At 46.1% G+C, this 18,319-nt stretch overlaps 1 protein-coding gene across 1 annotated transcript in view; it reads left to right on the forward strand.

Moving 5' to 3' along the window:
* Positions 1–18,114, forward strand: part of VAMP7 (vesicle associated membrane protein 7) — a 28,036-nt gene extending 9,922 nt beyond the window's left edge. Inside the window, exons 2-8 of the mRNA XM_044305836.1 lie at positions 1,220–1,372; positions 3,048–3,105; positions 5,049–5,186; positions 8,737–8,827; positions 10,048–10,115; positions 13,553–13,645; positions 14,253–18,114. Of these exons, the coding sequence (XP_044161771.1) occupies positions 1,227–1,372; positions 3,048–3,105; positions 5,049–5,186; positions 8,737–8,827; positions 10,048–10,115; positions 13,553–13,645; positions 14,253–14,321 (663 nt within the window). The 5' untranslated portion in view covers positions 1,220–1,226 and the 3' untranslated portion in view covers positions 14,322–18,114. The remainder of the gene's footprint in view (positions 1–1,219; positions 1,373–3,047; positions 3,106–5,048; positions 5,187–8,736; positions 8,828–10,047; positions 10,116–13,552; positions 13,646–14,252) is intronic.
* Positions 18,115–18,319: the final 205 nt, after the last annotated feature.

The raw sequence follows: 18,319 nt of genomic DNA on the forward strand, positions 1-18,319 counted from the left end.
AGTAAAATATGTCCTGAAAATCCACACAAACAGCTGACATCCTACCGATTCCACAATCTGCACCGCAGGTCAATTTTCGCATGAAAACCCCCACACTGTGTACATGAAATTTGACAAATCTCATTATCTTCGCTGGTACTGTATTACGCGGTCAGTTTTCTGCACGTGATCCGCACTGTGTGCATGTGGCCTTAGGCAGTAGTTTTCTGAACGTTGACTGCCTGGTCACCCCTTCGGATGAAGTCGACTCACAAAGGTTCCAGAAATAGGTTTTAATTGTCCCAGAAGGAACGCGCGCGAAAAATGATCTCCACTGGAAGTTGGGTCGCGCTGGACCACGTGGGCCGTGTTGTGGTCATTGTGATTTTGAAGCTTAGGCCAGAGCAGGATTTTATGATGGGCAAGTTTGACCCAGTGCTCGCTCAGGCCAGTGGATCCTATGACTCCCATCCTCCTCCTCTTTATAGATTCTGCCAGTGCATCTGTCAGCAGTTTTGTACCTATGACACTGGCTGACCTGTTACATGTGCGCTTGGCAGCTGAAGACATCTGTGTCGGTCCCATGTACATATGTGCCCGCATTGCTGAGGAAAATTATGTTTTATTATATGCAAATGAGCCTCTAGGAGCAACAGGGGCGTTGTCGTTACACCTAGAGGCTCTGCTCTCTCTGCAACGGCAGGGCCAGGTATGATGACATTTTCGCTGCCTGGTCCAGTCAATCAAAGTGCAGAGGGGCGCAGCAGTTGCAGAGAGAGCTGAGCCTCTAGGTGTAAGACTAACGCCCCCGTTGCTCCTAGAGGCTCATTGCATATATTAAAACATAATGTTTCTCAGCAATGCGGGCACATATGGACATGGGACCAACACAGATGCCTTCAGCTGCCAAGCGCACATGTAACAGGTCAGCCAGTGTCATGGGTACAATACTGCTGCCAGATGCCCTTTAATAAGTGGCACAGACCCCCTTCCCTCTGCCATCTCCAGTGATGACCCTGGGAAGGTCAGATTGACTCAGAAGACATGTCTGACCTTGTCTCTATAATTTTTCCTCCAATTAACATCACATCCAGCAGTGAGGAACATCATGAGAAGAATCCAAGCTGACCGTGTCCTTCATCCGGCAGATAATTGACGCTTGATGTTGGAGATGCTGAATCTACGTAATGAGCGCGGCTTCTGCGGACTGACCTCTAACATGTCTGTTCTGTTCTTGCAGGGAAGACATGGCCATCCTGTTTGCGGTTGTTGCGAGGGGAACCACCATACTGGCGAAGCATGCCTGGTGCGGAGGAAATTTCCTGGAGGTGACAGAGCAGATCCTGGCCAAGATCCCCTCAGAAAACAACAAGCTGACGTACTCTCATGGCAGGTGAGGTGCTGGGTGGGTGAGACGGCGCTGGCTCGGGTCGTCCTTCCCGATATTACACGTGGTTGTATATTCCTTACTAGGCTCGTGCCAAAAATCTGATGAGAGCAATTACACCCACTGGTGCTGATACTAGCGGGGCCCTCTCACCTCTCCTGATATGTCTATTCCACATGAAATAGCAATTCTGGAGTATCAGTTGTCATTCCTCTAGTAATACTCCTGGTAAGGTGTGAGTAAACTGACGGTTGGATGTTACCAGATGAGGGTGCGTCCCTAAACAGACTGACTGTAGGGACATGACCCATTGGACAAAGGGGAAGATAACATTCATTTCTTAAAACTGTTTTTTTTCCAAGATTTTTGAACTGATGAATTATTCCCTGGATAAGTCATCAGTATTTGAGCTGTGGGGGTCTCACACTAACTCTCAACCCCCCACACCCCACCACGCCCCTCAGGGCACCGCCGCCTTCTCTCTCAGCTTTCTCTAGGCCATGTGATGTTGCGTTCATCAGTCACATGACCTAGGCACAGCTCAGCCCCATTCACTTCAATCCAGCCATCCGGAGGTTAGGTGATCAGTTTAAACATCTTGGGGAAAACCCCTTTAATTTAGTCACCAATTTCTAGGAGGAATAACAGAGCAACAATACAATGCAAAGAATTGTGCCTTCATGAGGAATACAAGCATTTACTAACAAGTCAGAGGAGCTGACGGGTCACTGTTCCCTTCTTTCACATGCCCCGGGTCTCCTGAGGGACGTCCAGCGTAGGAGTCCAGTACGTGTCCTATGATCCTTCTTGATGCTGCGGTATACCCAGAGTGCTTGGCCATGGGAGCATTAGTTGGGTACAGACTGCGCCCTCATTTTCCTCGATATATGGGTAGAAGTGACCCGTGAAGGTGGATTTCAAACTACCTCCGACATCCATTAGACCAGGCGTCGGCAACCTTTGGCACCCCAGCTGTTGAGGAACTACAACACCCAGCATGCTCCATTCATTTCTATGTGAGTTCTGAGAAGAGCAGAGCAATAATGCATGCTGAGAGTTGTAGTTTCACAACAGCTGGAGTAACGAAGGTTGCCTACCCCTGCATTAGACAGTGCAGCTAAGCTGTATGTGCATGGACCTGTACAACGCAGCGTATTAGTGCCGAGCCGTGGAGCCGCCATGCTCTGCTATACAGGCTTTGTGTGCACAGTGACGTATTCTGTTCAATGCTTCTAGGGGGAGAGTACCTCCATATATACAGTCAGACGGAGGAGGCCGTGAGGTATTCTGAGGTTCCGGAGAAGCCTTCAGGGCCAGTATGCGGCTCCTTAGGCCATGTTCACATGCGGCAGTTTTTTCACAGCTAATATGTTACGTGCAGCTCACCGGGAAATATATTACACACCCGCCATCTATCTGAATATCCGCACAGATTTTTCGGATGCATGTGAATTGGTTTTTGTGTATTGTACTTGTACTTTGTACAGAGTCCATACTGCTAATCCTCCACGTCTAAGTGTTAACAGCAGATCTGAGAGACGATCCTTAAGAATCGATATTTAGCATGTTCTATGGGGGTGAGGGGGCACGAGTCCCCCAGTGACCTCTCCTCAGAGCTATGTGCGATTGTTATAGTTACCGATTTTTATCAGTTCCCTCTTTTTGTCTTTTTTTTCAACAGTTATCTGTTCCATTACATCTGTCAGGATAGAATCGTCTACCTTTGCATCACCGATGACGTGAGTACTTTTAAAAAAAGGGACATTAAAGGGGTACATCCATTTGATAAATTGATGGCATATCGCTAGGATTTGCCATCAGCATCAGCTTGGTGTCAGGGACCGGCTCCTGTCTCCAGAATGGGACACCCAAAGTGAGCAGGGAGCAGCCATACATCGGCGGACACAGCCTCCATTCACCGCTATGGGAGTGCTGGCTCGGCTGTTTCTGGCAGTCCCATAGCGGTGAATGGAGGCTGGCCGTGCATGTGCAGTGAGGGCTCCTTTAGTTTAGGGGGCCGCATTCTCTAGATAGGAGCGGGTCCTTGAGGTGGTACCCGCACCTGTCTGATATTGATGGCATATCCTAGCAATATGCCATCAATGCCAACCCCTGTATAGTGTCCAGCGGCAGCGCACTCTTATAGACACAGCATTCCCATACCACAGCGATACCCGTTTCCTAAGAGGTCTGTCATAGTGACAGGCTCACTTTAAAGAGCATCTGTCCCCTCTCCTGACACGTCTGCTTTAATAAATACTTGTGGTCCCCATGTAATAACCATTCTGCAGCTTGTTTTGTTTTCATAACTCTGTGTCATGCTTTTCCTCTGTTATTCCTACTGAAAGTTTAGGAATACATTGAGTGGCTGTTACCATTCCCTTTGTCAAAGGGGTGTGTCCCTGTACAGTCTGATGCTGTCAATGCTGATTGGTTCGCATCAGAATATGTAGGGACACCCCCTCCCAACTGGTAACACCCAATAGGCAACTTATTTATCCATTTCTAGGAAGAATAACGAAGGAATGGTACAATGCAGAGTTTTAAGAAAAGATGCTCCAGAACTCCTATATTATGAGGAATACTGACACAGACATGACAGGAGAGGGGAGAGGCCCTCTTTAGGCTACTTTCACACTAGTGTTTTTCTTTTCCGGCGCTGAGTTCCGTCCTAGGGGCTCATATCCGGAAAATAACTGATCAGTTTTATCCTAATGCATTCTGAATGGAGAGTAATCCGTTCAGGATGCATCAGGAGGTCTTCAGTTCAGTCTTTTTGACTGATCAGGCTTTTCAGAAAACCGTAGCATGTTGTATTTTTACCTCCGGCCAAAAATCCGGAACACTTTGACTGAACGCCGGATCCGGCCTTTTTCCCATTGACTTGCATTAACACCGGATCCGGCGCCGTGTGTTCCGTCAAACCGGATCCGGCTTTTGCATGTTAAACCCGAAAAATTTGAAAAAAAACTTAAAGTCCATAAATGGCGCATCCATTTTTTCCAATGCATTTTTTCATTGTGATCAAAATCCTGATCAGGATTCAAATGTAATCCGTTTTCACACGTTTTTCCGGATCCGGCGGGCAGTTCCGGTGTCGGAATTGAACGCCGGATTCAAACAACGCTAGTGTGAAAGTAGCCTTAAGGCCTCATGCACACGACCGTTGTTTTGTTCCGTTCCGCAAAATGGGGTTCCGTTGTTCCGTAATACATTTCCGTGTGTCTTCCTTTATTTTTGGAGGATCACCAGACATGAAGGAAAGTAAAAAAAAAGTGTAAGTCAAGTTTGCCATGCAAATGATAGAAAGAAAAAGGACGCGGATGACAATCTTGTGTGCCTCTGCGTTTTTTCACGGTCCCATTGACTTGAATGGCTCCGCAAACCGTTTTCCGTGAAAAAAATAGGACAGGTTATATTTTTTTGACGGACTGGAACCACGGATCACGGACGCGGATGACAAACAGTGCATTAGCCGAGTTTTCAACGGACCCATTGAAAGTCAATGGGTCCGCAGAAAATCACGAAAAACGGAACAAAGGACACAGAAGGAAAGAACAGTCGTGTGCATGAGGCCTAAGAAGTATGCATGGTGGGAAAGCTTATGTAACAAAGGAATTGATACATTGTATCTGTGTGCTTATAAGCAATGAAAAATATATAGAATATTTGTCACTTTTAGGATTTTGAGCGTTCCCGGGCTTTTAATTTCTTGAATGAAGTAAAGAAGAGGTTTCAGACAACCTATGGATCCAGGGCACAGACCGCTCTGCCCTACGCCATGAACAGCGAATTCTCCAGTGTCCTCTCAGCGCAGCTGGTGAGTAGACGATGATGAGAGGAGCGAGACACAGTATTCACATTGTACGTGGGATGATCGAAAAGGAAGCCTATGCTGAAGCTGAGTCTTGTAACCTGATCCCAGCGACGAGGGAGGAGCAGCAGTCATCAGTCATGTGAGCCCTTCATGATCACAATCTCTGTAAGCCGTTCATATGAGCACATGTGACCCCCGCACTGAATACACGCCGGCCGTCATGTGACCACACGCATAGAGGATACTTGTTGCTCTTTGTGTGGACATACAATAGAATTGACTGGACTGAAAAGGCGCTTACTCTTCATCCTATGCACATGGTATATAGCAGACCCCTGATACGGTATTATTATGGGGAATACTGCGGCAGTACAGCCCTGCAGGGTATTTTTTTAATATTCAACCAGCAGATGACAGGCTGATAGATTTTATATATATTTTTTTTTACTTTAGCATCGCAGGTGACGCCAGGGAGGCTCGTTACCGTCGTGGCCTGCTATTGGCGCTCCCCCCCACCCCCCCCTTTCCTCAGTCATCGTATGTTTTTATCCACGTGACGGGGAAATGCATCATGGTCGTGCTGGCATCTGAAGCGACGTGGGTGCGAAGCCAGCAGTCATGCCGCAAACCTGCCAGAAACCGGACAAATCGCATTATGGGGATGCGGCGTGCCCTGCAGTGTCCGGCTGTGCCAGATACGGTAACTCCGGTAGTCTGCTCCTCTACCATTTTTTGTTTCTTTTGGATCCATAAGGAATTTAGAAGAAAAACATTTATGACAAGTCCACAGAGTCTATCTGCCTCTGGACAGACATCGTTCATAGGATCCTGCAGCACGCAAAAGGCCTTAAAGGGTTTGTCCAACCTCCAGAAAAATAGCTAGGGAACTGTAAAAAGTAATTGCCTTTCACTAACCCTGGGTTCACACCTGAGCGTTCTGAAAGGAGCGCTCTGTATGCGCGATTGTACCGGCGTTTACAATCGCGCATACAGAGACAGGCGTGCACACATTGTCGCGCGTTCCCGAATATCTATGTACAGGAACGCGCGACAAAACGCCCCAAAAAAGCTCAAGAACTTGTTTAAGCGTCGGGCGTTTTACAGCGCGATCGTACACGCTGTAAAACGCCCAGGTGAGAACCATTCCCATAGGGAAGCATTGGTTTCTCCTTGTTGAGCGTTTTATAGCGCATAGGAACACGCTGTAAAACGCTCAGGTGTGAACTTAGGGTTAACCAAGTACCAGATGGGACCACATACCTGCTGATGCCAGTGATTGGTTGCAGCAGTCCTGTGACCATGGAGGTGAATATACCTGAAACAGCATGGATGGGGAATGGAGGGGCTTTCAAAAGGCCAGTGTTTGTTTTTTCTTTTTTTTAAATGGTTTCCTGGTTGTCACAATTTGGAGGTCAGACAAACCCTTCTTATCACAGAGAACCCCTTCCAGACTATGGCTGATATCACTTTCAGCTTATTAATTTTTAAAGGCGTTGAAGGGAGTTATCCCTTGAGTAAAGTAGAATATATATATATATATATATATATATATATATATATATGTGTCAAACTTAGAAGCAGCCCTGTACCTCACATGGATCCAGAGATCTCTGCATTCACTACTCCAGTTGCTCTGCTATATTTATTTCATGCTGGTAGCTTAGGTGCCATGCACTTTCTCAGGGGACGTGTCCTTTCTGCTGCAGCTGGTGCCAGTCGAAGGATGGAACTGAGCATGTATGTGAACCTCAGTGAGCTGGGCAGAAAAAGAGCAAACAGCAGTTGGCGCTATACAGATAGAGTTCAGTGAACAACTCAGTGGCGATACTACATTTCTAATTACATGCTATTACAAAAGTATTCGGATCCAGATCTTGGTTTGAAAAAATTTCGAATATTTTTGCTGGGACAACCCCTTTAAAGAAACAATGCAGCAAAACAAGCTCGACTGGTTCTTTAATCCTGGCCACGTGTCTGTCCAACATGCAAGACAAGGGTCAAGAGAGCTAATCCTGTGGCTATGCCATAAATATCTGAAATAGGTATACCCCTTTAAGTGTAGCACATACCAAAAGTCCTGAATTTCCTGGGACTATCCCACTAACTGTAAAGGGGTGGAGCTTAATGGCATACCTTCATACACCTGCTATGAGCAAGGGGGTCCAGACACTGAACTCTTTCTTCTTTTCCTGAAAACGCTGCATTTCCATGCAGCCACCACTAGAGGAAGCTCAATGCAAAGAGATTACTTCAGTTTCCATCCCAGTAAATGGTAACTATAAACTCCTATGCACTGAGCTTTCCCTGGTGGTGGCTGCAGGCAGCCAGCTTTTTAATGAAGGGAAGATGAATTATCAATGTATTTTTGCCTGTTGTCTGGTTGTAAATACCCTGAGAAATGTGGTCTTCAGAATGAGCACCATATTTATGAAGTAACTATACCACTTTTTCCGACATAGAAGTTGCATTAAGTGGGTAAGGTGAAGGGAACATTTTTTTTATTTTTTATTACAAATTTGTTTTTAATAAAAATTTGTCAGAAATCTGGGTGTTATGCTTTGCACATGTAGTGGGAGACTGGGTGGGGCAAGGGGGCCCATACTAAGTTTTGTTATGGGGCCCCTATGAGATCTGTGTACTCCTCTGGTGGAGATTACACCCGGGGGTTGGGCTTAAAGTGGGTATTCAGCACCTATAATGCCCCCCAAAATACTCAGGGACTTCATACAGGTTATACATACCCCGCTCCCCGTCGCCCAAGACGCTCCTGATGCCCACACGGCCGCCGCTGTGTCTCCCAGTTGTGCGGATCAAAACATCCGACAACGGGCGAGGCAGCCAATAGAGGGCCGTGACGGGAACGAGCCTCCCTAGCAACGCGGGTGACGCTGGGGAGGCTCATTCCTGTCGCAGGCTAAGTATAACCTGTATGAGGTGCCCAGGCATTTTGGGGGGCATTATAGGGGTTGGATAACCTTTTTAAAGAGACACTGAGCTTTCACCAAACTTTAGATAGGTGATAGCAACGATTTTGATTGGTGGAGGTTGGAGTGCTGAGACTCCCAGCTGATGGCTAGGACGAGGAGAGAGAATGTCTCTCTCTCCTCTGTGCAGTAGACGAGATGGGCACAGAGACCTCCTATTGAGCCCGTTTCCTGCAGTGAAGAGAGAGCGCGCGCCATATGTTACCGCTTCTCTCTCCTCATTCTAGTGATCAGTAGGGGTCTCAGCACTCGGATCTCCACCAATCAAAACCTTTGATATGTCGCTGTGAAATATTAAAAGTTTCTAAAAGCCCAACGACCCTTTAAATGGGTTTGGGGTCTAAATATTGGTAGGTATACCCCTTTATAGGAGCATCTAATAGTCCTGTGCCCATCTCCAAATCCCATTTTTGCCAGATCAAAAGAATAATAGATTGAAAAGTGAGAGAGACTGAGTAAAGGTCTAATGGTGGGAAGGAAGTACACAATGCAGAATGGGATATCGCCCACTGGGGCGATAATATTGCCGTGCCATTGGGTATAACATGTTCTCTTTAACTCAATTTTAGAAGCATCATTCAGAAACCAAGACTGTAGACCGTGTAGTGGAGACACAAGCCCAAGTGGACGAGCTGAAAGGAATTATGGTCCGGAATATAGGTATGGTCTGTGCACGAGAAAGCAGTGTATACAAATAGCCACCATACTCATAAGCAGTGATGGCCAGTTCGCATTGTTCGCCCGCGAACATATGCGAGCTGCCATCTTTTTTCACAAGTCCGGCGAGGCACAGGTAAGCCCTTACCTGTGCCTGCGCGCGAGCTGGTCTGAAAACAAGTGCGGTCAGATCCTGGATTTGCAGACCACAAAACGCAATTCGTATTAATGTAGCCTTAAATGGGTTGTCTGCTTTGAACAAACCCTTTGAGAGCCACCGAGACCCCAGAAAACATCTTATTTTGCAGAGGAAGATCTAGAAGGCTGAAGCAGACAGAACAGAGGAAATGTCATAGATGGATGGCCCAAGTCATCCCAAGTGTTAACCGCCACATGCCTCCAATCTGGCTCATACAGGTAGGTGCCCATGAGCAGTGATGGCCAGTTCGCATTGTTCGCCTTGTGAAAAAAGATGGCAGCTTGCATATGTTCGCGGGCGAACAATGCGAACTGGCCATCACTGCTCATGGGCACCTACCTGTATGAGCCAGATTGGAGGCATGTGGCGGTTAACACTTGGGATGACTTGGGCCATCCATCTATGACATTTCCTCTGTTCTGTCTGCTTCAGCCTTCTAGATCTTCTGCAAAATAAGATGTTTTCTGGGGTCTCGGTGGCTCTCAAAGGGTTTGTTCAAAGCAGACAACCCATTCTAGGCTATATTAATACGACTTGCGTTTTGTGGTCTGCAAATCCAGGATCTGCAAATTACGGATGAAGTTTGTTTGCATCCAGCCCCTTTTTGCAGGCTTCATTGTAAAATGTCTATTATTGCCTGCAAAACGGGCAAGAATTGGACATGTTCTGTTATTTGCGGCATGCCCCGCGTGACATTCATGTGTTGCATGTGTCACATTTTTAATGGCTCCGTAGAAATAAATGTTTCTGTGTGCGATCTGCATGGACGTAGACCGAAAATACGGTCGTCTGACTGTAGCCTAAAGCAGATATTTGCTGTATTCATGGGGGTACCACCTGCCCGCCTCATCTTGCCCCTGTCAGCAGGGATTGCTGGGCGGCTGTGTATCTGCACTACCATACCTCTAATGAGGTAAGAGCTGCGGGCAGATGGCACATGCAGAGCATGTAATAAATGAGCTTTATGAATACATCCCGCTCCAGATCTCCATTCTTATTAACAGATTTTACCTTCTTTCTCCAGATCTTGTAGCCCAGAGAGGAGAACGATTAGAACTATTAATCGATAAAACAGAGAACCTTGTGGACTCAGTAAGTATATAGAGGAATGACCCTTTCCTTTCCGCTCCCTAGCAGACACATGACTTTCACTTAGGGTTAGAGCTGCGCTCTGTGCACATGCAGACATGGACATAGTGGATACGTATGTTCAATCTTCTCTAATAAAATGAAACGTGCTGCATATGCTCCACGGCGGCCAGTGGTTTGAACTTGGACAAACACTTAAAGGGAACCTGTCACCGGGATTTTGGGTATAGAGCTGAGGACATGGGTTGCTAGATCGCCGCTAGCACTTTGGCAATACCCAGTCCCCATAGCTCTGTGTGCTTTTATTGTGTCAAAAAAACGATTTGATACATATGCAAATTAACCTGAGATGAGTCCTGTACGTGAGATGAGTCAGGGACAGGACTCATCTCAGGTTAATTTGCATATGTATCAAATCAGTTTTTTGACACAATAAAAGCACACAGAGCTATGGGAACTGGGTATTGTGGATGTGCTAGCGGCCATCTAGCAACCCATGTCCTCAGCTCTATACACAAAATCCCGGTGACAGGTTCCCTTTAAAGGGGTTGTCCGCTTTATTTATGTTGAAGACCTATCCTCAGAATAGGTCATCAAAATTGGATCAGTGAGGGTCCGACTCCCGGCACCCCCACCGAACAGCTGTTTGAAGAGAAGGCCGCACTCCATGCGAGTGCTGCCTTCTCTTCATTGATTATCTGCTCGCCATCGCAACCACAGAGGTGAGCAGAAGTAATTACAACTAGGCCGCCAAATTCTCTTCTATGGGACGGCTCCTTCCTATACACTTGAATAGAAGAAGCCATCCCATAGAAGGGAATGGGACAGCTTAGTTGTAATTAAGCCTGCTTATCGATGCGGCTCCAACGGCGAGCGGGTAACCAATGAAGAGAAGGCAGCGCTGACGTAGAAAGCGGCCTTCTCTTCAAACAGCTGATCGGCAGCGGTGCCGGGTGTCAGCCCCCCGCTGATCTGATATTGATGATCATCCTGAGGATTGGTCAGCAATATAAATAAAGCGGACAACCCCTTTAAATGCAAGTTGGAAACCGGTGCTGAATCAACCTGCTTCAGTGGAAATCCATAATACCATTCCAGAAATTTGAGTGCCCCTCCATACAATATATTTATATTCCTTTACATATTAGCCGCAAATGTTTAATGGGTCACGTGACCCGCATTGAACCAGATGTTGACTTGGAAGACCGGAGAGCTCCAGCAGAGCTGGGGAAGCGAAGGAGCTGGAACCCAGTGGCAGGGATTGGGTAAGTATGAGTCCCTCTGTAGGTGGGGCCGGTACCACAGGGTTGTCATCCATCTTTCCCAGAAGCCTGAATTGCAAAACTGCCAAATGAAGTATCAGAGACTCACAGAGTCGTTAAATTATGAAAGATATTTATAAGAAAGTGGGCAGCACAAATTTATAAGGCGTGTCCACCCTTGGACACCATCTTACCAGGCAGATATGGAATGAATGTAAATGCAAAGTTACATTACATGGTTGTATTGGTCCTGTACCATAGTCTAGAGCTGCATTACAGTTCTGTAGGCCTCAGAGCTGAAATCTCCCTGTATTTCTTGCTTGCTCTGGTGATTTGTATTGTGTGTGTAGAACCTTTTGGTGATGTCTGTGCTCAGTCAGCGTTCACACAGAGATTGTGGTGGTGATTTGGTTTCTAGGAAGGATAATCTTTACACCAGATGATGTACACTATCCGCCGCAGTATAAGAGCTCCTTAACTTGTCTGACAGCCCGATAACGGACAATTTTAACATACCGTGTGGAGCCACACTGATAAATCTGTGCAACGGGCGCCATTTTCTCCAAGTCACTTTTATGCATCCTTTGTACTGATACTATTATATCTCTCGGCTAACTGTAAAATCGGGTTCGGTGGTGGGCATAAAATAACCGGACGCTTTATAAGTGGTAGTGGAGATCCCACTCATGTCCATGAAAATGCATGTATCCTAGTGAGTATATTGAAGCCATCCTGATGCTCAGCTATTAACATGTTGTCCGACTTTTTTTTTTACATTTCCACCCTAGCCTGCTGTACCTCTAGAAAAATCCATACTTGCCTGCCCCCCGATGCTCTGTTCTGGCCCCCTGGCTCTCTTCACTGGCCTTCTGGATCCTATCTGTATTCTTCTGCATGGTTGAGGTCAAGGGCACAGCTGCAGCCAGTGACCATAGTGGTGACGTGTCCCCAAACAAAACGTCGCTGCTAGGTTGTTTCAGTGGCATGCTGTTTGTGGAGACGTCACCGCTGAGTTCAGTCAATGGCTGCAGAGGTGCACTTGATCCCATCTTCGTGGACCAGAAGACCAATAAAGACAGACAGGGAGGTGGTGTTGGGAGCAGGCGGGTATGAATTTTTCTGCAGGCATGGCTGGATCGGGTGTAAAATGTAAAATGTAAAAAAAAAAAAAAAAGGTGGACGACCCCTTTAGGCTGCATTCGTGGTCTGTGTGACTGGCACAATTCCTGGACCAACCGTGGCTGGCGTGAGTCTAACTGGCTGCATCGTAGATATTTATGATGCTGTGAGTTCGAGCGTGACCAAGGGTCTAAGATCCCAATCACAGAATCATTTGGTACGGAGTCTCAGGTTGGACTGGAAAGTTCACTATGATGCGGCGGTCGGTCTGGGAAATGTGGCCGTCACACAGACCGTACATGGCCATGTGAATGCAGTCTTAAGATGACTGACATACAGTACTATATTGCTCTTCCAGTGCTGCTTATCGTTTCATTAGGATCCTGCGTTTCATGAATACAGGAGCATTGGAATAAACTAATATCTCTTCTGTCTCCTTTTTCCAGGAGTTTGGTAGTCTGACCCCTCTGTAATGAGGTGACCAATCCCTGGATCTTCCAGACACCTGTATACAGATGTCTGTATTATTCAAGTACAGGCATCCTCAAACTGCGGCCCTCCAGCTGTTGCAAAACTACAACTCCCAGCAGGCCCAAACAGCCTACAGGTATCAGCCTACAGCAGGGCATTGTGGGAGTTGTAGTTTTACAACAGCTGGAGGGCCGCAGGTTGAGGATGCCTGTTCTAGTACATGCCCGGAGCCTGTCCCAAGACCGCTATCTAGTGGTTTCTTTTATTAGTGTGTTGCTGCTGGCCTGTCTTACAAATGCTTTTATGATTCATTTCTTAAAATGCAGCCTCTTCAGAAGGTTGAAGTATCAGTTTGCACTTCTTCCTTCCTTGCATGGCTGCCTGGGCAGGATACACACAAAGGATGTGAGGTCACTCAGCGCTGCTTACTCAGGTGGGACAAGCATCACTACTTCCGCTGATTTTGAAAATGTGACTTTTATTTTTTTTTGTAGGGGAGGTGTTGGTTCAGTGTCACCCGCTATTTTGTTTGTCATTTGGTTGGAGCAATTTGTCCCACAATTCTTAACCGTTTAATTGTCTTTGCAGTCGGTCACCTTTAAGACCACAAGCAGAAACCTCGCCAGGGCTATGTGCATGAAGAATTTGAAGCTGACCATCATTATCGCTATTGTAACAATAGTAAGTACTAAGGATCTTCTGCTTGCTCATTACAGGTGCACATTTCCTAATCCCAGACACCCCCTTAAAGGGCATCTGTCAGCAGATTTGTACCTATGACACTCGCTGACCTGTTATGTGCTTGGCAGCTGAAGACATCTGTCTTGGTCCCATGTCCATATGTGCCCGCATTGCTGAGAAAAGTGATGTTTTAATATATGCAAATGATCCTCTAGGAGCAATGGGGGCGTTGCTGTTACACCTAGAGGCTCTGCTCTCTGGAGGCTCTGCTCTCTCTGCACTAGCAATGTAAAAGTAATTACATCTGCCTGGTGCAGAGAGAGCAGAGCCTCTAAGTGTAATGGTAACGCCTCCGTTGCTCCTAGAGTATCATTTGCATATATTACAGCATCATTTTTCTCAGCAATGCGGGCACATATGAACATGGGACCAACACAGATGCCTTCAGCTGCCAAGCGCACATGTAACAGGTCAGCCAGTGTCATAGGTACAGATCTGCTGACAGATGCCCTTTAAGGTGGTTTATTCAAGGACCAATATCGCACAAGAATAATTTATTCCCGGGTGACACTTTGGCCTGGATTCATCAGATGCGTTTGTCTCGCAGGTCATCATCTTTATCATTGTGTCGGCAGCATGTGGAGGGCTGAGCTGGCCTAACTGTGTGAATAAGTAACCGCCTCTCCTCTGCTGCATGAAGACCATCGACAGGAACCAGAACATAACCTACTACTTGTTCACACATGTAGCGTCCCGTAGAAAAGAGACTTAATGGAAAAGCCTTTTCCCCCCGAAGACACTGAGGTGTCAGAAGTTCTCCTCAATCTGTCGTCCCTCCATCCTTACTGGACAATGTATCTCATTCTCTATGCCTTATACCTCCCTCACCCCATTGTCCTGTACAGTCAGGCTTCTGCTGGAGATTAAGGACGGTGACGGGGGAGATGTCATCTGTGGTTCCGACCATTTGTCAGTTTACTTCCTAAATAATATATATGTATATTGGACTGGTTCATGTTTTAACCTCCGGAAAGTGGTTCAATTATTTTAATTTCCTTTGGCCCGGCCGCACTTGCACTGCTTGTCCACGCACCTGTCTTTTATGTATGTCTTGCACACGTGGGATATGACATTCTGCTCCACCTCCTTGAAATCGTCATCTCACTTCTGGCATTGTCAAGGTTAGGTAGGTGATTTTTCTGTGTGTTCGGGATCATCCGGCGGTTGCATCACCATTTTTGATAGGACAAAGAAATGCCGGAACCCGCACCTGCATGAAAAACCTCACGTTAAAATATGTCGTCTTCTATCCAGCTGTTGCCTCCTTATAGTTGCTTTTAGGCAGGCGGGGCGATAACCAGTTTGCTGCCATAGGGTTCCCAGACTTGACCTGCGGTGCAGATTTAAGATCCACAGCATGTCAATTTCCGCATATTTCACACTTTGCAGCAAAATCCAGGACAAATCCACAGTGAAATTTCTGCCTGTCGGTTTAGGCCGGACTCGCGCGAGCTTAATTTGGATGTATTTTTCTACTGTATTAGTCCTGTGTTACAGCCTGACCATAGGATTCACTGACCTGAACTCCGGACGTCATAGGGATCTACAATGCTGACCCTACTGTATCCAGGGAACGACCAAATCCCCATTAACTACAATGGGATGCGTCTGCTTTCCACCACAATTCTGTCGTGTCGGACAAAAAAAAGATCACGCATGCAGGACCCTTTGTCCGGCGGAAGGCCTACATTTATGGCGGAAAGCGTCCGGATCCCATTGTGGTCAATAGTCAATGGGGATTTGGCAGTGCGGTTCAAGTCAGGTGAATTCCATCAGGATGTTCTGCTGGATTTCAGGACAGATGTGTGAACAGTGCCTGAGAGCTCAGGTTAGTTATACCCACAGTCGGGCCATAATATGGATGCTCTTGTGAATCTGGTAGTTCATGCAGTTCTATACCCGCTCCAAGTCACTGCATTTGTATCTAGGAAAGCTGAAGAAAAAAAAAACATGGCATACTGACCGCAAAAGGGTTGAGGTTTTTTGCAAACCCTGCCCAAAAGTTTCACTGTGAGTATGCTATGGGTGCTCTAATGGTCCTAATATAAAGATTCTAGGGCTCATGGCTATGGCTGTATTACAGATTGTGTAGTAGAAGTAGTACAGCCTTACCAACGTGCAGTGATCCGTGCCCTCTGTCCACGTCGCTGCCTTTCTAGGCTGATTTTTCATTCAGAATTCAAGGTAAGGTGGAAGAGAACTGTGGAAGCTATGGTGACGAGTCCATGTTGGTTGTCACCTAGCTCTCGCAGGAAGAGATCTAAAAGTCAGTATTAGCTCATACAGAAATATTTAAGTAGTCCGTAGACCTAGAAAAGCCACGTCGGACATGGTCCTCACGAGGAGGTGGTAAAACAAGGCAGTCATTCTGATGAAAACCACTCATGCTTTTAATTTTACACATATTTACCGCTATTATTTCCTTACAATTGTCTACAAATGTGATCTTGCTTTATTTAATGATCGTTAACGCCATCTGGAAACTAATCTTGTATAGAACATCCAGAAGGTGCACCGGCTTCCATCTTGTTGTGTCACTTTATCTCAGGCTTTGCTACTGCTGTTTCCCGTTGTCCATGGGACGGGGCTTTTGTTGCGCTTTCATAGTGTGCAGAACGATTCCCTTTCAAGGGGTTTCCTTGGGACCTTTTAATTGGCCCTTTTGGGTCTGTGTCTGGTACCGCAGCTCAGTCTATTCAAGTGGGCAGCATGAGCTGCAGTACCGGGCACTGCCACACCCAGATGTATGGCGCTGTGCCTGGATAAACCACGAGGGGCTCTAGCGGGCACCATGGCCCCTTCATTCTGCTCCTCGATCGGAGCTCCCGGGATAGGCTGTCAATTAAAGTCCTTTTTTTAGGGTGTTTTAAAATCTATTTCATAGTTATCCTGTCCATCAGTTAATGTCCATCTCAGAATTCCGTGAGATTGGAATATATGCCTTAAGGCCTCCTGCACACTTCCATTTTGTGGTCTGCAAAATACTGATGCATCCCGCACTTTTCCTAGACCCCCATTGTGAAAATGTCTATTCTTATCCGCAAAATGAACAAGAATAGGACACGTTCTATAATTTGCTGCACGGATGCGGACAACACAGCGTAGGTGCGCCGTCTCCGTTTTTTGCATCCCTATAGAAACTAACGCATGGCAACATGTGTCGCGCGACAAAAAGTAACGACCACACTGGGACATGTGTTGACTTGGTTGGATTTTTGTGACTATCGTGTCGCAAACACGCCATCAAATGTCATTATAAAAAACGCCATGTGACTTTTCGGCGACACCTGTCGCTGTGTAGCCCTAGCCTTGCGCCTCATGCTCACCACTGTATTTTTAAACCACATTTTTTGTGGATGCGTTCGTTTCTATAGGGATCCAAAAAATGGGGACGGCACACCGACGCTGTGTTGTCCGCATCCGTGCAGCAAATTACATTTTTACAATGGGGTCTAGGAAAAGTGCGGGATGCACACGGACTGCATCAGTATTTTGCAGACCACAAAATGGAAGCGGTCGTGTGCAGGAGGTCTTAGGCATATATTCCAATCCAATGGGCAGATTTGATCTTGGAGGGGTCTTTGGATCAGTTTCGGATTTTTTTTTTATTGGCTTTCTTCACACCATTTTTCCAGTGTTTTTAGACTCTTTCAAAAAATAAAATAAAAAAAATGCAGTACATTTCTAGGGTTTTTAACACTATATTTTTCCTGAAGAGCTTTTGGTGGCATTTTACATTTGGTAAGGTTTTTTTTTTTTGTTTCCTGGTGTTTTTCAATGCCTATGGGAAAATCGCCAGAATAAACATCCTACCCAGAGCACTCTGCATAAAGTAAAGAAACAAAACAAAATTCTGTGTATACCTTCCACTATTTACTATGGTCTGTAAAGTCACATGTGGGCACAAGTGTCTTTAACCTAAAACACGCTGTGAAAAATACCAAAGAAGACACTGCAAAAATAACAGGTTTGAAATAATGAGGGTGGGGGTGCCCCAGGGTATGACTGTTCATACCTTCCATGGTGGACACTGGTCGTGAACCAAAATAGTGCTAACCATAAAATGGCTGAAAGGATCTGCAATGTGACAAAAGAGGATGGTGCAAGATTTACGATTAATTTATTGGGTGTTTTTTTTTTCTAAGTTGTTTTTTTTGGGGGGGGCGAGGCCTTCATGTCGGCTGCTAGGCAGGTAGCCAGCGCATACACAATTGTTTACCCCGCTAAGATAAAGAGTTGATTAATTTGTATAGTTTTACAATGTTCTCTGTTAGGACAGCGCATACATCCATGGTGGGATGACTGCTTTACGTGGATGTGTTTTGTAATTGTACGGTATATCTTCAACTGCTGAAAATAAAGGAAAAAAAAAAAAAGCACCGCAGCACTTTCACAGATGTGGCATACACTGTAACTGGCACAAAATGGGCAAAGGTATCCTGAGTTTTTCCGAAGCTTAACGCGCAGCTGTTGATTTGGTTTAACTTTTTTAGGGAAATGTCTTTCTTTTTACTAGAAAACAATGTGTAAAGATTCTCTGTTGCTAAGAAGAGTCCATCTTGAGCGTTCTACTGAAGACGACTATGTGTACATACAGAGGCAGGCTTCTCAGCC

Source organism: Bufo gargarizans, chromosome 9, assembly GCF_014858855.1.
Source record: "Bufo gargarizans isolate SCDJY-AF-19 chromosome 9, ASM1485885v1, whole genome shotgun sequence".
Lineage (NCBI taxonomy): Eukaryota > Metazoa > Chordata > Amphibia > Anura > Bufonidae > Bufo > Bufo gargarizans.